The following is a 21,128-nucleotide window of genomic DNA, read 5'->3' as shown; positions in this document are numbered from 1 at the left end:
CTAATGGCTAAGCATACGTTTTCGCCATTGTCCAATAAAACTTGTGAGCTTGTTGCCTAGCATACTATGTGTAGTTCGCTAACATAGACAAAAAAAAAAAAGGTTTTTTCCCACTTCATATAGGGTGGTTTTTCTATTCCGAATGCAACTGATGCAAATTCCAATCGATCTTAGAAATTTGTAGCTTTGTCATTTGTTTTTCGGTCAAGGGTAGGTGGGAAAATGTCGGAACAGATAAAAAAGACAATATCTGGTGCAGCTTCAATTTTCATGCAAAGAACAGTAAAGTTCCTAAGAAACCTTGCACCTGGCTGTTACGAATTGAAAGAACACATAAGGTCAAAACACGGTAACTACCCTACCTGCATGAGGTGTTAAGACTTATCCACTAGACTCTAAGTTCTGTCCGGCAGTATTATGAAGTGATATACTAATGGGTGTGGGGTGGCAGTGACGAGATGGTGATGGGATCATTTTGAAATTAAGCAATTCCTTACAAATACCGAAACCACGACTTTGCTTGGGTGCACCGAACAGCCTATGGTTTGAAATTTGTGAACGAAATGAATCACAAGTTGGAGGACATTTACTGCAATTGAGTTTGAACATCCATAAAAGAAAATAATATGATACAAAGGTAATGATCCAAAAATTGTGTTTCTACATAATTGAAAACTTCACCTCATTTTTTGTTTTCATTCATTAATTAAATCAGTTTGTACGTCTTGTGATTAAGATTGAGTTTGACAAATTAGTGACGAATCTGTAATTTTAAGGGTTTTGTTCTGAGCGTGATCCATTTCTGGAGATTTCAAATCTAACCCTTCAAATCTATGGAGTTATAATTTATAAAATTAGACATTTGGTCGTTGACAGAATCCTTGGATTCATCCTAAAAACTATTTGTCGACATGATTTTTGTTTGTCCTTCTTTTAATTATATGAATGAAGTGCTGTTTACCAAAAAAAAAAAAAAAATGATCCAAAAATTGTGTTTCTACATAATTGAAAACTTCACCTCATTTTTTGTTTTCGATTAAGATTGAGTTTGACAAATTAGTGACGAATCTGTAATTTTATACAATTTGATGGATTCCTCGGCATTATGAGACTAAGAAATTGAGACTTTGTTTTAGTTTTTTTTTTTTTTTATATGAGGTTCATTCAGGCTAATTTGCGCACACCACGATTACATCATTTGTTTCAGTCCTGCACCTACACTCTAGTGAGATAAAAGTGTGAAATCTCGAATTCAACAATTCAAAATTTTGCAGAATGGTCCCACGCACTTAATGCCTAGGACTGGAGCTTTTTTGAAAAAATTAACCTGCGTTTTCGGATGAAGTGTGTGGGAATCCTGAGCCTTCAACCATATATCCTCTCTCGAATTGACATGCACCCTTCATTCGGCACACGTTTTATTAGTGCATCAATGTCCATATTCTGGCAGTCTTGATCTGGACAAAAACCCAAGCAAGGAGCAAAATTACAGGAGCTATTGATCCACAGATTTTGACCCTGACAAACTGCAACATGATAGTACTTGGGACCACAGTGTGGACAAAGCCATACAGAAAATAATAGTTTGACTCGTTACTACGATTCTCATCATTTTGGAAAGATATCACAATCGTTGTTCCCTTTCTTTTCCTTCGGTAAAACAGCTAGACATGATTCGGACGTCCAGCTCAATACCGATTCGGAAAAGTGCATACAAAACTCGGAATCAGTATAGGTAGAGGTTACCGCGAAAATCCTGATCTCTGTGCAGAACAGTCCAATCCTGATCGGCTATGATCAACTGATCTGATCTCTTTTTTTGAACCCCCACGAATCTTGTTCTCACTTCTCAGTTCTCACTATGGTTTTGAAACGCACCTACATTCATGGAAGCTTCCTTTCAGTAGGGCTTAATAAATCTGTCTGGTATACCTGGAATCATTAATATCCAAGAAATATTCCAAAATTTCTGATTATACACAAATGTTTGACCATCAAAAGAATAATCCCCACCCGTTATATAAAGTTATCCATTATTACCAAAGCATTCGCCATACCATATCAACCGTCAAATATATAGATTGATGACGATTGGGTGATTGGATTATTACCAATTGCGTTCGCCTGTTCTTGAAGAAGAGGGAACACTCTAGCCAAGCCATTAATTGTTAATAAAAACTACAATTTAAACCACAAAAAAAAAAAAAAAAAAAAAAAAGATGACAATTTTAAATTTGATTGTTCATGATCAAAATTTAAACCATACAAGACCTCTACAGTTCAAGTCTAGGGTATCCTCCTTGTGGCATTCCGACCAAACTTCTGCCTTGTCCTCTGGCTGGCCTCACAATCCATTGGGTCCGCACCTACGCAACCAAAAAAACATCCCAAACCTTTCCAAACTCAACACTTCTTCTTTAAACCTTGGGAGGAACAATAGCTCCAGACAAGGGGCAACTTGTCCACAGCTAGGGTCCTGGCTGTAGATACAACCTGCCATTTCAAAAGAGTAGACTGAGGACAGTCAAGAGATCAACACACTTCATGATTAGGCAAAATAATAGAGACTGGGTTAGAACTGATAGACAATGAATCGATGAGGATCAATTGGAATCCCACCCAGTCGGTTATAAATTTAGAGACCTCGTCACAGATAAATGTATCAACGACTAACCCGCACAGTGAATAACAGAATACTAACCAATTTCTTGTCCTGCCAAGCTATCCGCAATGAGGCATGCTCCCAATGATCAGAAAACAAAATGTTCCTGCAAGTACACAATCTGGGATTGGCAGTTAGAGATGGAGAAGAGTTCAACCTGAAAATATCTCTAAAATAACACGTTCACTACAAAGCCCGAAGGAAAACCAAATTATAAGATTTGAACATCAATAAAATTTTGAGGCCAGCCAATACAAGGATATTGAAATCACAATATAAGGACTTACAGAGAACCAAGTTCACTTGGACAATTGAAGTATTGAACTTGATGATACAGAAGCGCCATTGTAAAATACAGGTTGTTGTAACATACAATTACAAGCTAACGACCTTATTAGGTGCATCTAAGTCAGTATTCAGATCAGACCCCAAAAAAAAAAAAAGAGGGTCAGCTGATCATACCATAATGGCATTTCAATTGTTGTACACGTGTTATGAAAAGAGACCACATGTGTTGGTGTAAGTAGAACTGCTCTCAAAGATCCCTGGAGATACCAAAACATCTCTGCCTAGACGGTTATTGGATTCCGTTCTTCAGCTCTTTTAAGACACTTCCAAGTAGGGTCAGACGAGCAAAACCGCTATATAATCAGCAACTTATTTATAGACAACAAATAGGAAATAGCATGTTACGAGGCACCGGGATTATAGGGTAGCCATGATTACGTTGGAGTGCCAATCTCCCTCAATTAGCTCACAAGGGGCACTTTCAAAGGGATTCCTGCAAAACAGTAAAGGAGCTCCTTCCCCACCCCTCCTTGCTACGTTCCCATCTGTATTAACTGCAGTGGTGACTTGAGCAACTTCTTCAGTGACTCAACAATATTTGCAAATGATGGACGCTGCTTAGGATCACTGTGAAAGAAAACATGCAAAACGTCAAACGACATGTTTTGAGGCAAAATGCATGACTAGCATTTTTTTTATTTAAAGTATCATAAGTACAATTTTGCAGCCAACAGAGCTAAATTTTGACGATTTCCAAGTGATACATTCAGAAAAAAATTTCTTTTTCATTTGTCACGGGATAAGTGAGCACGCTTACAGCTACAAGAACTTCATTATTTGACCCAAAAAAAAACATTTCAGGAAAATGTTTTAACAATTAAGTATAGAATTCTTACTCAGCCCAGCAGGACTCCATGAGTGATGCCAACATAGGGCAGGTATTCGGTGGGATAGCAAGTCTTCTATTCTGAAAAGCCACGGCTCCAACCACCTGAAACCTCAAGAACAAAACCATGACTGAGAAACAATGCAGCATGCAAAAATAATAAGTTGACCACATAACAGTGGAAGATGACATTTTTGAAAAGGGCAAATTATATATAGACCCCCTATGTTTGTAATCAATTATGTCCACTACCCCTGGAAAAAAATCAATCACAAAATACCCAATACTGTTAAGAATTGAAAAATATAAATGGGCAGCAGAGCTGTAGCAATAAGGGGCATTTGTAATTGATTTTTTTTCAGGGATAGTAGATGTAATTGATTGCAAATATAGGGGGTCTTAAATGTAATTTTCCCTTTTGAAAAAGCACAAGACAAATCTGAACCTTCCATTTTTATATATTTTTTAAATCTAAACCATCTATTCCCATTTTGAGGGAAGGGAGTGCACAGTAGTATCTAGACTGCCAGTACGCATGCATGGACATTAACAGGATATGTGCCAATAATAAAGGGGGCATATATTAATTGAATTAGACTATAAATTCGACACATGGCTAACCTAGGCATGCCCTCTCTATCCAATGGTAGGAATGGACAGAATGGAATGGACATATTGCCTTTGCATTGTGCCAAAAAGATATATTGCGACATTTGGGAAAATAAGAAACATTTGAAGGATAATATCATAATATTCACCAAATAATATTGTTTTTTAATAAAGGGGGAAAAAGGAGACAGTTTGTAACTTCCCAAACGAAAGGGGTACCTGTGCTGGGCCAAGTCCACTCCAAGGTTGTTGCATCGATGTAAGCTCCCATAAGATCACTCCGAAGCTGTATACATCAGACTTCTCATTTGAGGGCTCTCCTCGAAGGAATTCTGGAGCCATCCACTCAGGCTGAAAGGGAAAGAAGAGAGTTACACGCTGGTAGATGCACTGTGAAGAAAATTTTCAACCTGCAAGATATTGATGAAAAGATCTGACTAGCCCATAAAATACTGAAGTATTGATCAGGAAATAGATCTTCAAGAGATTAGTCTGATTAGCATCTGTTTCCCTGACTAAGACATCCTGAAATTAAGATGGAAAAACGACTCCAACAGAAAACTAGAAAACAGATTCCCTGGTGGATATCACTAAAATCATCAGGCATTAACAGGGCAGATTAAGCTACCAATGTTCAACCTGAACTAAAAGCCTATTATGACAAGCTCCTAAACTAATATTGTAGCAGTTTCTGCAATTCAGGAGGTCAGAACAGCAGGGAAGAAGAGAAGAAGAGGAGAGACAAAAGATAGAAAGAGGGAGAGAGCTCGCAAGTGTGGAGGTTCTTCCCTATGTACTTTATTTTTAATGATAAAACCCAATGTCAATTTAGGAAAACTTTCCTGAATTAAGTTGCAGCAAGAGAAGAAAAAAATCGGTGTGTAGAATCTTCCAAATCCACTAAAATAGAAACACTATCCTCCGGAGATAACTTGCCAACCAAACAATAAGAAAAAATAGAGAAAGTAACACTACAATAGTTGGCACATAATATCGTTAACAAATATATCCACCATACTCTTGGAATGTGAATCCAAACAAGAAGGTAGACAACAAAAATGACAGATACCATGACAAAGTGGCCAAGACAGTCGAAGAATGCTAAGACTCTACATCTGAACTACAATACCGAAAATATTTCTTGTGCTATACACATGTTACCTCTAGCTGATTTTGGTTTCTTTGTTCAGGCTGTGTGCTGGTGTGATTAGTAAAATGAACAGATGCGGAGACAGTTAATAGAATTATCCTAGGTCAAGTTCCACATGTTTATCAAAGCATACGATATATTGATGAATGACTTTCAGCATAATTGCTTTGTTTGTCTGAGCTTGTGTTTGTGTATGCTTGTGTACATGAATGCATAAGAGAGAGACTCACTGTGCCAGCAACAGATTTTGATGATATGAAAGTATTCGCCTTGAACCTGGACAACCCAAAATCACATACCTACATATATAACGTGCAAAATGAGCAATGCATGAAACCTCCCAAAAAAAACTTTTGATCAAGGTACTAAATACAAAGGTCTACCTTCACTGTCCAATTCTTGTCAACAAGAAGATTTGGAGATTTTAGATCCCAGTGGACTATCGGAGGGTTTAGGCAATGAAGATAATTGATTCCCTTGGCCTGCATCCACAAAGTAACATCAATGAAATTGAAGATAACAAGAAAAAATCAAGTGTAACTGACACAAACCACATCTAGAGCCATGCGTAACCGTCTTCTTTTATCCAAGATTTCGCCAGCAGATGCCCTGTGTATCAGACGGTAAAGACTACCCCTGTTTCAAAACAATTCAGGATTTTACAATGTATCAGATTCATAAACAACTAAACAGTAGGGCCATATTCTACAATTATAAGACAGTTTAGACTATTAGTAGATTACCTAGGCAAATATTCAGTCACTATGGACAGATGGGGACGCTTTGTAACTGCACCCATGAAAAGGACAACATTTGGATGTCGGATCCGTTTCATAATTGCAACCTATAGACAATGCCAAAAAAACTGATTAACTAATCATAACAACTTTTGTACGGTATAACAACGAATAAAGAACAGTACACATAGCATGAGAACATTAATAGCGTCGTCAAGTATTTTCTTTGTAGAAGCATCAATAACACATCTTTGTCTTTACTTCATAATGGTATAAAATCCACAATGGTACTGCATGAGGAAAGTGGTATCTGGGCTACCATTTAAACTCTCGAACCATTGGGGAAAGGCAGCATAGACATACACATCAACAAAGTCAGATGACCCAAAATGCACAACTTAAACCAAATGCACAAAATGGTGTAATGACCGAAAATTTAGAACTGCAGAACACATAAAATAGTGTACACCTTCATTCTTCATCAACAATATAGAAAGTCATTATTAAGACACCAATTTACCCTAGGAAAGTTGTAGGGAATAAAACCCATCCCAAACATGTGGGGGACAGGATCAATAAATGGGACAGATGGCTGAATCCTATTTTGGAGCAGCCACTCCCATGTTGGCCTACATGGAAAGGTGACGCAGGGGTGAGTTAGAATTTGCTTTGGGCTATATTAGGGACGTGAGGGGAGAGGAAAAATGGGGAGAGAATTTTGTAAGGGTAAGGGATGAGCTGCGCTCATAGGGTGAGAGGTCGTCTCTCAAGTTAGGTGTGATTGAGTTGAATACACAAGGGTGTGGGAGCTCTTGTGAGTCTTGTTTTGTTTATCTTTGAGCTACTTTGTTGACGAACTAACCCAAGAAACTCCCATTCCAATTTCCTGTCTATGCATTTCAATTGCAGTATGTGTGTGTGTGTCTGTGTGTGAGTGAAAGTGCGTGAGTTGCAAGTGCTGCCATGAGTTGGTTACAACTTACAAGGGCTGCCAAGAGCTGCTTTAGGGATTGAACAAGGATCTTATCTAGAGTTTAACAAGCATCAACAGAATATTGAAATGGCTATTACCTTTTTGGAGTTAGAGAAGTCTAAAAATTGGGATAAATGTAAGTGAAACTCTATATGATACTCAGAAAATGAAAACGTAAAGCTAGTCCAGGGAAAAAAAAGATATAGGTCAAAGGTATAAGCAATTTTGCTACAATATAAGTCTCTAATGCCAGTAGGCAGTTTTATTATAGATCACATCAGTGGCAGTAACTACTGGTGCATCCCAATAGAAAGGTTATGTTACAGATAAAAGAAACTACCAAGCTGGATACTGTATTCTACGATGATTTAAGCATTGACCAAAGAAGACTAGTAAGTGAGCAGCAATCTAGTGCATACCCAGAATCCAGAAGTAGCAGTGATGGCTGAAAGAAGCATCACTCAGAACACCATGAAAGTTGCATATAAAAAAAGAAAAAATAACAATGCTTTGACCCAATGAAGACTAGCAAGTGAGCAGCAACTAGTGCATAACCAGAATCCAGAAGTAGCGGTGATGGCTGAAAGAAGCATCACTCAGAACATGAAGAAAGTTGCATATATAAAAGGAAAAAACAACAATGCTTCTTTGTGCAGCGATACAAAGTCAATCTTCACATGCATACCTCTCTAAGGAACTCCTTCAACTGGTCATCACCAAAATCCTGGACAGTAAGAACCTTGACCGCAACATCCTGCAGTGCATGTGGGCATCTCATTAAATGGCACATGGGACACAGTCCAAGAACAAAATATTGGACGTAAAAATCATCCTCGAGAAACAACATGGTAATCAATTCATTAAGGGCAGAAAACCAACATTATCATGGCTATCACAGACTTGCATGTGCAAGTAATGCATGCACAAGATCCAGCTACCAATTTGAACAGATCTCAATCAGCCCTGACACTTACTAATTACACCCACATGTTTGAGTAGAGAATAGAGACAACTCGATGAACTTGAACACAGCCAACAAGGTTGATGTCAAATGAGGGGAACATGCATCTGATTTGTGCGATACATTTTGAAGCAATGGAAATATAGATTGTGAACCGAAACATGCCAGTGACTACTAATTATCCATGGCTAACACCAAATATGTACAAGAACACAAGTATTTCAATCTAAAATCCGACTAGAACACAGTGAAAACTATTCTCCAACTTTGTTGAAGAAAGCAATAACACTAATTTCGAGAATGTATTAGCCAAACCCGAAAAGGAAGAATAATCTTACTACTAGAAGATTCCTACTTGTAAAACCCTACCTAGAAAACTCAGCACTAACAGAAACATTTTGCAGGATATATAGAGGTGCATTTGAAAGCATATATGAATAAATTGTGAACTTCTAAAAAAGGGCACTCTTACATATAAACTTCTAGTAAAAAAATTTAATCTCAAGCACAACCTTACATACATGAAATCTTGTCCCAAAACAGACAATTTCCCCACTCAAGGGGACATATTCCAGCCACTTTACCCAGGTAGAAATTTTTATCGTTACCATTTGGAAATTTTTTAAGGCCTTCCCTGCGCAATAAATCAATGCAATGACTGCACTCAACCAACAGAGCTACATGTCCTCAAACATTTGCAAGATGTATGAGGGAGTCAGATGCTAGTGCTCTCCTATGGGTGAATACATTAAAGGCACTATTATGATTTCTCATAGAAGTGAGTTTACCGACCTCACCTAAAACCACAAAAAAAAACTGTAACGAGGCTGGGATTCCAATAACTAAGCTATATCCCCTCAAATCAATTACAGTATCCATAAGGGAGTCAGATGCTATTGCTTTCCTACAAGTACATACATTTAAACTCACTTCTATAGGTTCCCAAGATCCAATCTTCAGGTTTTTATTTGTAACCCTACTTGGAACCTCAATAGGGATCATAAGAAATGAACCAACACAGAATAGAGAATTTCCTTATTGCAATTTAATCATAAATGTTTTATGTGGGCACAACACACCAATATAGGTTTAAGAGCAACTACTCTCTCTATAGGCATCCAGGCTCATTTCTGGCACCATTTTGCAGTGCTGCTCTGGATGTATAGGCAACACCCTGCCTCCTAGTTGGTGTTTCCTCATTAAACCACCTCCCCCCCCCCCCCAAATGCAGTTACAGTCTTACAGACACCTTGATTCACCAAGCCATCATGACAACTATCATTTAACAACACCAATATGTGAGTGTGTGAGTGTGTGTGAGAGAGAGAGAGAGAGCAGTTGGGAGGGGATTCATAGATACTCAACCGGCACATAAGAATAGCATATACTGCTCATTAATTTTCTCATTAGTGAAATGTAGTTTCTACAAGTAATCAAAATAATCCCAGCTAAAGACAAAGTTCCAGACTCAAGGACAACAAGTGAGTGCTGTCATATATAAACATGAAGCCCATGATGTAATCTATGACTATACATTGAGCTGCTAAAAAGTAAAGAACTAACCGAACCATGCCATTCAGCCCGATGCACTGTCCCAAATGAACCTTCAAAACAAAATGTCAACAAGCACCAATGAATAAAATCACATCAATAATTAAAACAAGAACTAAAAAAAATACACTAATTAAATGTAACATTTGACAAGCACCACTTTCTGGTGGGGTTTTTTTTTCTTTGGGGGGGGGGGGGGATGGGGATCTTGGGTTGTAAAAACCAACTAACAGAAAGAAAAAGTACCAGCACCAATGCGTTCCTTTATTTGTAATTCATCCCAAGAGATCTCAAGCCAATCCATTGCAAGAGAAGGCTCAATATTCATATATCTTGGCATGGGGTCATTGTCAAAAGAATCCAACCCACTCCAGTTCTCGTGTTTGCTTTCAATCACCCTCAGCTCTGTTTGACTATAGAACTGTATGCTGGATTGTTTGACTGAACCACACATAACTTGTCTTGCAACCAAACTTTCTTTACAATTTGAACATGTAAGATCTCTGTCTCTGTCAACATCCGAATGCCTATGAATTGAATTTCCAGTGGCAGTATCCTGAACTTCTGTTGAGTTGCCTTCCAAAGGAGCCAGTGACGGGGTCTGGAAATAGCTGGCCTTATCATCTTTGGACTCCAGATGCATCAATGATGAATCCAACCTTCCACTAGCTTTATCAACTGGAAAGCACATAGGGGCCATTGGATTTGCAAACAAGTCATGATTGTATGATGTTTGAACTTTTTCTGGCAAGCATGCAAAAGGACGGCTTTCATATTCATTGTCAACCACAAACATGTTTGCTGCCAAAAGAAGATACAAAGGTTAGCCTCAATAGTCTACTTCAGCTCAGCTGCATCTACATTCATATGTCAAAATACAAAAATCACAAATTCAATCCATGTCATAGAATTCATCAGGGAAGAGTAGAACAAACAGGCAGTAGAAAATCTTTTCTTTCTATGATCATGTAAATGAACCAAAAGGAACACTTACGTCTATCACCTACAGCCAAGCATCTAATGCAGGCAATCATAATTAAAAAATGGTTTCACAAGAAATCATCCATTACAGATGATAACATCATATGTTCAAGCATCCAAAGTAAATAATACCTGAATTAAGAGAATTTTCAGGAAAAGCGCATGATTGCTTTGTCTTTAGCATTGGACTACAAAATGCATTATCCACATAAGGTTCTTGAAGACCTTTTGGAATAGAAATCTGAAATGGTGAAGGCATTGATGAAAGTAAAGCTCCATTAGTATTGGAATCTGGACCGTGAACATTTCCAGGTTCCCCAACTAGATCAACTACATATTCCCTGTTAAAGGAAAGAAAACAAAATGAATTTAAAAAACCAAAAAAATAAAAAGAGGAAGAAAATGAAGTAAAACAGACTCCAGGGTACGTTAACTGCGAATGCAGTAAATCCTGAAACAGAAAGTATCACGAATATAAAACATTTTTTAGCGTATCCAGCATCATGGAAGCAGTGGTAAGTAGTACTTTGGAAATAAATAACTTGTTTGACTTTGTCATAATGCAAACAACTTCAGGTGACAGTATAAACAATCCACCAAGCCTCTTCCAGATGAAAAGGTTCAAAGCTCGTTAATTTGTGGAAAGAAACTCATTTTCAGGACAAGTTTATGTTGCAACCCCTCCCTTTTTACCTAAGGGTGTAATTTCTCAAACTAAGCAAATCCAACAATCTTCAAGAATAAAAAAAAATTAAAAATAAAAAATGTAGCCCAGGTATGGTTAGGTAACAAAATCAATATTGACCTTGATGACTGCTCATCATCTCCAACTTTGATGAGGCAAGAAGATCGATGGTCTGCAGAACAATACTTGCAACCCCGAGCTATGCGGCAAGGCAAACCTATGCAGTCAGCCAACTTCTGTAAATGCAAAAGTACAAATTAGTATTATGGAAACATTAGACAAGTAACTCATCTAATGAAAGAATATGCTCAAGCTACATAGAAAATGCTCATCAGATGATGATAACAACAACATTTATATAATCCATACATACTTCATGTACATATTTTAGCATTAGTGTGATTACTCTTTGAATGAACCAGGCTCACCCTTTTTTATGGTTAACTTTTGGAGGAAGAGGCAGTTTCAAGATGGAACAAATTCTTCTTTAATTGTACTTGTTGTTAAAAGTAAAGAAATAATCTAAATTCCCATTAGATAGGAAAATTTTCAACTGACTCTAAAACTAAAACCCCAATGCATCTCTGTTAGTCGGGCAGATTGTGGAATGACTCCTACAAGAATTTCCTTCCACTATGATCCTTAGTAATTGGTAATTGGTATTCTAATTGAGTTTCAGTGACTCATAATATCTATTTTTATAGAAAAGTTCACATCTCGTGCTCCATGTATACGATTCAAAAATAATAAAATAAAATAAAAAATACTTGGGTTAAATAATTATGTAACTTCTGAACAAACACCAAGCATGTAAACATGTAAGAGAATCTCACCCTACTCAAAACAAGTTGCTAAAAATATTGATTCCAATTTTCAATATCTACCAGAAGCAGTTAAGCTTCAGTATCCACCAACCTTGTACAGGAACTATAAAGTAGATGAAAAGGCATCAGAACTTCAATGGTTGGAAATTGAACCAAATATAAATTTCTAATAACCACCATGGAATAATGATAAGAATGCACAAGGAGATCTTTTTTAAAATGGAAAGATAGCATATCTATTTGCTAACCAAGGCACATCATATACAGCAACTAGCAAGAACCATCTAATTATACTTGACTATTTCACACTAATTTGTTAATAATGACAACACCATAGAAATACGTCACTAACGATGAGGGGATAAGTGTTCTCTTAATAGGTTACTTTAGATAGGTTTGATCGGTGTCTACATGCGTCTAGTTGAGCTGTATGCACATGTGAAGTTATCACACCGGCCAGAAATGTTATGCACATTAAATAAACAAGAGCTCCCAGCATAGGAAACACCCATGATTAGATCTCTGCATGTGTGACTGTTTGTTTCGGACTAAATACTAAGACTAAACCACCCCAGTACTACTATCTGCAAGAGTTCTGGTTTAAAACTCCAGTTAATTGAAAAAACTGAAAAGCCCTATGCACTACTCAATCAGTATTACAGATACCTAAGACCAAATGAAAGAGTAACTGGCTACTGAAGACTAATTCGCATTTCAATTTATTATCAAATTTGAAATGAGTGAACCCGTTGGTGCACGGGTAAATGTTCTGATCAAACATGATGGAATGTAAAATGCAAAATGGGCAAGGTAATCCATCCAATGAATGCCCATCACCTTGAAGAGAATGGCACGATGCCTACAGAGTCCCATAGATAGACTGCCAATGGGAAGTACAATACACCGCTGATAATCCTGCAATCTTTTGCTCACTGATTTCCAGTGCCTACGGAGATCACCTTGTTCTACTGGAAAGGGACCTCTTCAAGTTCCAATGAAGAAATTTCAGTCAAATGAACTAGTTGGATAGGGATTACAACTTAAAGTAATAAAAGAGGATTTTACCCCATATAGATAGAAACGAGTTTGCCAAGCTTCTCCACCAAAATTAATGTATTGGCTGATGCATGGTACAGTTCTCGTGCCTTGGCTTCAAGCTCCTTAAGGCGTACATCACCACGTCTATCCACAAGGACCACCTCCATTGATGTGTCATTTGGATCAACAGATTTAAGCGACAGTAAAGATGGCAACCGTCTCCCTTCCTCCAAATCGTTGCACATCAACCATACATATGGATTCATTCCCAGAATGTTATAAAAACCATCTGAAATCTTATCAGAATAGGATAAGCAACCACTCGCCTGGAAGAAAGGGAAAAGAAATGCCATAAGAACAACGAAATCCTTTGCATATCAACAGAGATTAGCAAAGAAACAACGATAAAAAAGACACAAACACAGCGTGCCTGGAAAAATATCATTGTTAAGAACAATGTGCCAACTTCAGGTTTTGTTAACCGACCAATGTGGCTCAATAATCCATGTTCCTTTCTCCTTCCCTCCACCCCAAAATAAAACCCAATAATCAAAGCGCCATTAACGATAAGAATTCTATTTTCTGAAAATCGAAAGTAAGAGGTGGTGGAGGAGTAAAATCTACTTACCCAGAGACGATACGAAACAATTTCAGCATCGGAAGAACCAAGACGGGCCTCCGATGCACGTCCTCGAGCAATAAACGGTTCATCAGCCAGACGTGATTGCGAGGACAGACGAACCGCAAGCGTAAGCTGCAAGTAGTAACTGTCGCGTGACTTCTGAGCCAAGCTTTCCTTACTTCCATCGTCGTCTTCATTTCGCCAAGTTGAGAGTTGCAAATCCTTTGCATTGGGGCGGACGTTCTCATCCACTATCGTCGTCTCAGAGAGTAGGCTTCCGGCGTAACTACTCTCACCGGAAAACTTGGTTGACGAATCTTGCAGGCCGAGAATCTTTTCACGGCTGACGATCGTCTCCGTTGTTTGTTCAGGTTCAAGCAAAGGCCCCTTCTCCTCATCTTCAAATCTCGAGTTCACATGAATAGATCGATCTGTCCCCTTCCTTTCCAAGACCTGATCACTAAAAGCCAATAACTGTTTCCCTAGACTACGCTTTTTGCCCGTGAAAAGGTCTGGTGTAGTTTTATTCTTTCCAATCGAGACCTCATTCACAGTCTTTGACGTTTTTGACGTTTTTCGGTCATTTTCAACATTGACGCTGGCTTGCAAAATCTTCTTTCCCTGATCCGGGAGCAATCGTTTGGACGCAACAGGATCATATCCGTCAACCGGAAATTGCCTCGGGAAGAAGTACGTCGTTCGATGAGGCATTTTAGCAGGACAATCCTCAAAAAGTGAGGGAAAAAACAGGTGCTTAGAGTTTTCTCTCGGATACTATAAATCTTTGCCTATTCACGCCATCCGCGGATCAACAGCAACTTCGAACACTTCCGTCACTAGCCAATCCTCAACGACGACGAGAACTTGCTCTCAGTTACTATAAATCTTCACCGATCAGTCACCACTTCGTACTTCAATTGATCCCAGAACCTCCGCAACTACAAGCTACCGCTAGTGTTGCAGAAGCATACAAGAAAAACACTTCACCTTCCCTCCGCTCATTCGATATATATAGAATTACAATGCAATAAAATATCAAAAACTTCGCGGCAGATTCTTATCAACTACTGGTGTTTCAACCGTCACAATTAAGATGATTGGTGGAAACAGAAAAGATAGAACTGAAAGCAGATTTAAAGTGTATGGAAGAGACGGGAATTGAGGATTACGAAACGCGCCTATTTATTGGCAATCGACAGCTTCATTTGCAGAGGTTACGTAAGCCATTTTTTGCAGACTTGAGATTTCAGAAATTAAAGAAAAAGGAGGGAAAGAGAACAGAAGAGCCAACACACAAAAGGTTTTCTCTGCTTCGGTTATTTCTGGTTTATTATAAAGATCCAAAGAGCCAAAGACAGGAGAAGACGAAAGAGGTAGGAACTTGGATTAAAATAACCGGAACTGCTAAACAACGCGCTTTGCGTGATATGCACCCTCTTTTTCACAGTTACACGTGAGCATGAAAGCGAGCTCGTTGAAACACGTCGGTATATAATACGCGCACCTAAGCATCTTGTCTAGGTTAGCAAACGAACCGGTTTCCGGTTTCAATTGGAAAATCGCTCGGTCAATTTGTAGTTTTGTACCTAGAGTCCTCGCCTCGTTCCACCGACCTCATTGGGAAGCGCGAAACCTTACCGTTCGAATTTATAAATGGAAATCGGATATCGATCGTTTTTATCACGCGCGGGTGAGTAATCCCTGTTACGCGGTGCATGAGAATACTGAACCGGAATCGACATGATCCGGTCCAAAAAAAGATTTTATGGGGTGAGATAAAATGAAAGAAAATGAATTTTATGAAAAAAATATTAAATGTGAGTTTCAGTTCGATCATTAAAAAGTTAAATTCTTAATCTAAACCATTCTAAAAACGCTCTATTGACAAATAACGACCTTATTTGGGTCATGCGCATAACTATCAAGCCAAGCATTTCAGAAGGATTTCGATCTCGATCTTCGAAATTCAACCGTCGAAATCGAAATCTCGACCGAAATATCAGAGATCGGACGGTCGAAATTTAACTTGGGTCATGTGCCTTGACCTTACTTGGGTCATGCGCATAACGGCATAACTATCAAGCCAAGCATTTGGAGGTTTGATCTCGACCTGAATTCAACGAAATCGAAATCTCGACCGAAATATCAGAGATCGGACGATCAAAATTTTGACTTGATGGTCATGCGTATTTAAGGCACATGACCCAAATTAAATTAAACAAATAAATGGTCCATTTACTGTTAAAAATGGTCAATCCGATACATTAGTCCAACCGATCTTGAATCGTTTTTTTGTTTTTTTTTTTATTTTAAGTCTGCTCTTTATTTATTGACTGGTCTTTTAAATAATAAACGTGTCTTAATTTTAGAAACCTTCCATATTATCTGTTTATATAAATATTAATTTTGTTGGTAAATAACCTTGCTTAGACGTAGTATAATGGTGGTAGATCTCTTGCTCGCTTTCAATATCAAAAAAAATAGTCCTTCTTCGCTACTTCCAAGTCCCACCCCACGGTGTCAAGTTTAAATATTAATTATTTATGTTGTCCTAAGTTAAATCCATAAGAACTTCTTTAGTTATATGAATCCAAAATTTTTAAATATCTAAATTCATAAATTTGGAGATTTATACCTATTAGGTGGTAAAATATCACTGGATTTATGAAATTCAGGAATCAAGTAAATCATTATTGGGTATTGGGTGAAATCCATGGATTCCACCACAAGTATAAAATTGATGAAATTTGTGGAATCATGCAAATTAACCCAATGGTACTCTACAAACTTCGACAGATTTGAGGCTAACCAAAGAATTAATTTTTTTAACCATGAATTTACAGATTTAAAATTTCATTTAATTTCAAGTCTGTAGATTCATTTAACCACACTTACCATTTTGTTTGACAATATGCTATTTGATATTATACTTCTCTTTGTTTTAGTTTTTTTTCCTTGGTTCGGTCAAAGATCGAACGTCAAAGGAAGCTCGTTTTGAGATTGATGCTCTTTCGTCTGCGTTTTCTATACTTATTAAGATGACCCCAAAAGAGATGAAGTATTATAGGGTATGGTATCTTGTACTTTGATTTTAACTATTTATAAAAACTTATATTTTTCAAAACCCATAACTAATTTGAACTGTATAGGCACAATAATTAATTTTAGTGCTAATGTAGGGTTGGTAAGACCTATATTTCTCAATGAAAAGATCGTAGGTTCAACCCTTGTAGATGGCACATGTAATATTTTCATCATTTATATATAAAAAATGCATGTTCTCAAAGAAAGAGGGGAAAAAAAACAATTTTAGCTCGAATGGTTTCTCTGATCCATAGCAATTTATTTTTCATGCCTTGCAATTTGTATTTTGAATTCCTTTAGTATTTAGTATTTGTTTGTTTAATTAATTCAATAGCTTGGCTTAATTTCATGTTAAAAATTATATAAATATTAAAAATATTACAATGAAAACAATTGTCTATTAATATGACATTTATAGTAAGCACAAATGGAGGAGAAATAACCATCTACCTATCATAGGCCACCCAAAAAAAAATAATAATAATAATAATAAATAAACGAGGAGGTAAATGGATAACTCAATTAAAAACAAACTAAAATAACTGCTCAAAAATATTTGAAAAACAAAAAAAAAAGTTATTGGAGCAATGAGTAACACATAATATTTAAAAACAAAAACAGACTATAAGCCCATTTCCTATGAGAAATGTAAAGCATTTGTCAATAAAATGATAGTAAACTTTAAGCATGAAATTGGTAACTTATTCATTTTAAGAACTTTTTGAACCTTGTGTACTCTGCAGTTGTGTTTGTAATTTTTTTAGTTATCTGAATGAAGTGTTGTTTACCACAAAAAAAAAAAAAAACCCTAGTTTAATAATTTGACATTTGTTAAGTTTATTATTGTAAAAATATTTTTCAAATCATATTTTTCAAATAAAATTGCAAAATAAAAAAGCAAGTGGAGGGAATTTAAGAGTAAAATGGGGGTGGAGATGGTCTTGAGGGACATTATCTTTGAGACCATCAAGTTCTTGTTCCCCCAACAAATGTATTATGTGTTATTACTCGGATAATTTTATTATTGTAAAATAATAATAATAATAATAATAATAATAATAATAATCAATTTTAACAAAAATATATCACTCACTTCTTTTTATGTTGTCAACTCCGATTTCTAAGGCTTTGTCCTGACTAATCCGGTGTTTGACCCGGATCGCACACCTGGCTATGATGGGTGAGTCTCTCAATGAGGATTTTTTGTATCCGCAAAGTTTCGATACCGGAACCTTGCTTAAACGGACCAAGTTGCTTACCACTTGAACTAACCCCATTGATTATCATCCACTTCTTCTATTATCTGAAAACATTATCAAATACTTCCAAGAACCATGAGTGATGGTTACCTAATTATAATTTATAAGTGATGGGCATGTGATTTTAATTATGGTAGCTCGAGTTCCCTTGGACAAGCATTTGACTTTGAAGGAAGTGGTTAAAAGATATTGTTTATAAATCACATGCAACTCACACCAATTGATTCCCCTCTTGCATTAATACAAACATGAACAAAAGAATTACATAAATATTATTTTCTCGAGTTGAAAACTTCACATAATTTACTTAGAAATTTAGTGGTGGATATCCAGAGACCAGCCAGAGGAAAAATAAATTCACAGATAATTTAAGTGATATGATTTTTAAATTTCGACGTCCATTTATAATGGAATATTTGAGTTGACTGTGACCAAAATTTAGTTAGATCACAGGCCATGTTTGTTGACCTTTTATTAGTTGAGGTTCATGATAGGCTTCATTTAAACTCCGTGATTCAATTTTATTTTTTTATTAACATTTAATCTGAAAGAAGATAACTTTTAATTTAATTTAGAATCTCGTGTACTTATAGAAATTGATTCATCATAAATATCTTAATTTTTTTTCCCACGTTAATATGTCTTTTGTATTAATATATAGTAAAAGAAAAAATTACAATTTACAAAATTTGTACTACATAATATATGGAAACCACGATCACTCATTTCGCAATAGCGGTCAAACTCAATATACCCAAATTTACCAAAACCCTGAAGTGGACACAATGCGCACTCAACAGAATATCTCCAAAAAATTCTTTGAAGTTTAGTGATCATCAGAGAAGGTATATGGAGAATGTTGACTCATGGAGTCCCCCACTGCCATATTTTGTTTCAAACTGAACTGTGATAGTACTTGATCGGCATAGAATAATATAGGAGGAATTGGAACCACTATCAGGGATGCGATAAGCTTGCTTTCAGCCGCTTTCTCAATAGGATATTTTTGTAAGTCTCATTCAGTAGCCAAAGCTTTGGCAATGAAAAATATTGGGTTTGGTACTGTTAGTTAATAAAAAATTTTAAAAATTGTAAATTGAATTAGATTGTCATGGTTCATAAAATTAATGATTTCAACCCAATTGCAATCGAAATTTCGGTTATTGTCTATGATATTTACAGGCTTAAAGCAAACTTTGAGGCATGTATTTTTCTATATGTTCTAAGAGCTGCTAACTTTTCGACATATTTTTTAGCTCGGTTGACATGTTCGGTGAAGTTGCTGATGAATTGGCCGTTAACCAATCGTTGGCTAATGCAATTATGTAATGCAGGTGCCTCAGCTTTTAAAAATCAATGGATTTGTTTTTATCCCCCAAAATAAAAAAGATCATGACAAAAAAAAATAATAAATCAATGTTTGTTCTTATCTTGTTTAATTAATCAATCCAGCTCCCTTTTTCCCTAACATGAGAACAATTTTTATATGTATCCTTTTTTTTGAGGCAGTGCCAACTGACAAGTGACAGGGTAGCAAATTTTATAATGATATGTGTGAGGGATTTAAATCTTATGTTCTTTCAAGAATAATGGTAATATCAGTTATTGCTCCACAGTGAAAATTATATATCTCGGATGAATTGGGTTGAGCTTTAGAATTCTGTGCAATAATTGTGCAACACTGAGCTACTTATGGTCTATATCAATTATGGTGATCGACCACATTTAAAAACAAAAATCTTTTTGAGTTACGCCACTAAAATCAAAAAATAAAAAACAAAACGGGTGGTCGCAAATCTAGATTAGTACTTTACATCTAGATCGTAGGCAGCTCAGTGCTGCTCATTAATTGTGCAACATTGAAACCAAACTCGAGTGAATCACTTAAAATCACTGCATTATGTGGCCGTAAAAAATATATCTCATTCTAATATTGATATCCACATAAATGTGCTTATTAGGATAGATAACATTGTTTTTAATAATACTTAAAAGATTTGTGGTCATTTTAATTGGACAAATTACAATATTGATGTTATGTGAATAAAGTGATAAGATATTAATATTGTATCGATCAAAATGATACAGTATAAAGCCAATACCTATCATTGTTTTCCCTTTCAATTCCAACTACAAATCCTCTAACCATGTTACCATTTATTGTTGTTTATGTCTTCAAGATTAAAAAATTTGAGTGCACTTAAGTCTTAAGTAACTTGGAAGCATTACTTTGTAAAACCAATGAATATTATTAAAAATGTACATACCAAAATGAGTTAAAGTATTTTATAGAGACGTGAATTTTTATATAATTAAGAGATTAAAGTGCACTTAAGATGAGAATCCAAATAAATTTTATAAATAAAAAAGGATTTTTTTTCTTCTTTTGGTAAAACTAAAAATGGAATGTCATGATTGTCATTTTACCACACCCGTTTATTTAATATTTATTTGATAAGAAGTAAGAGAGAACAAGTTGCAGGTATGGATTTGATAGGGGTTTTTGGCTTCTCTCTTTGTTTATTTCATTGGTCTTAGAGGGGAAAAAATCACACACACCGACCAAAAATAGTAAAATAAACAAAACTAGCAGTCAAATCAAAGATTTAGTCATCATAAAGACAAAATACCAAAAAGTTATGAAAAAACTAAAATCATCTATTGTCTTTACACTTTAGGGTAAGTAATTCAGAGATCAAATTCTTTACTATCCTCAATGCTTTCCATGAGAGAGAGAGATATACTGGAGAAAAGAAGTTTCATTTGTACTTGCAAACCCGTGATGGTGGAGAAGAGTTGCAATGGTGATACAGGAGAA

General features: G+C 36.3%; 1 protein-coding gene across 5 annotated transcripts; it reads right to left on the bottom strand.

Annotated features, from left to right (window-relative positions):
- Nucleotides 1-1,624: 1,624 nt before the first annotated feature.
- On the bottom strand, nucleotides 1,625-15,313 carry LOC149017111 (Protein kinase superfamily protein). Of its 5 annotated transcripts, none has more exons than XR_016172779.1 (17): nucleotides 13,974-15,313; nucleotides 13,373-13,671; nucleotides 13,145-13,289; nucleotides 11,604-11,719; nucleotides 10,931-11,139; nucleotides 10,064-10,618; nucleotides 9,830-9,870; nucleotides 7,991-8,059; nucleotides 6,339-6,439; nucleotides 6,147-6,231; nucleotides 5,979-6,077; nucleotides 5,826-5,894; nucleotides 4,665-4,796; nucleotides 3,847-3,941; nucleotides 3,125-3,577; nucleotides 2,702-2,783; nucleotides 1,626-2,493 (listed from the first exon to the last, which is right to left on the bottom strand). XR_016172779.1 is itself a non-coding variant. In XM_089151432.1 (15 exons), exons 1-15 carry the CDS (start codon nucleotides 14,676-14,678, stop codon nucleotides 3,484-3,486), a joined length of 2,814 nt encoding a protein of 937 aa, XP_089007558.1. In that variant the 5' UTR covers nucleotides 14,679-15,313; the 3' UTR covers nucleotides 2,563-3,483. The 5 variants fall into 5 exon arrangements, 2 of the variants coding, with proteins under 2 accessions (XP_089007558.1, XP_089007559.1); XR_016172780.1 differs by having other exon boundaries at nucleotides 2,702-2,768; XR_016172778.1 differs by having other exon boundaries at nucleotides 1,625-2,493; nucleotides 2,702-3,577.
- Nucleotides 15,314-21,128: the final 5,815 nt, after the last annotated feature.

The sequence above is a fragment of the Hakea prostrata genome, chromosome 4 (assembly GCF_041222555.1).
Source record: "Hakea prostrata isolate BN-2017 chromosome 4, UWA_Hpros_2, whole genome shotgun sequence".
Classification (NCBI taxonomy): domain Eukaryota; kingdom Viridiplantae; phylum Streptophyta; class Magnoliopsida; order Proteales; family Proteaceae; genus Hakea; species Hakea prostrata.
This window is presented reverse-complemented; position numbering and strand designations above follow the sequence as displayed.

Coding starts and splice junctions, on each gene's coding strand:
- LOC149017111 (XM_089151432.1), bottom strand. CDS start 14,678: ATGCCTCATCGAACGACGTACTTCTTCCCGAGGCAATTTCCGGTTGAC. Junction 8,060..9,829: donor GGGCTGAATGGCATGGTTCG/GTTAGTTCTTTA, acceptor CATGCACTGCAG/GATGTTGCGGTCAAGGTTCT. Junction 3,578..3,846: donor ATGGAGTCCTGCTGGGCTGA/GTAAGAATTCTA, acceptor TTTCTTTCACAG/TGATCCTAAGCAGCGTCCAT.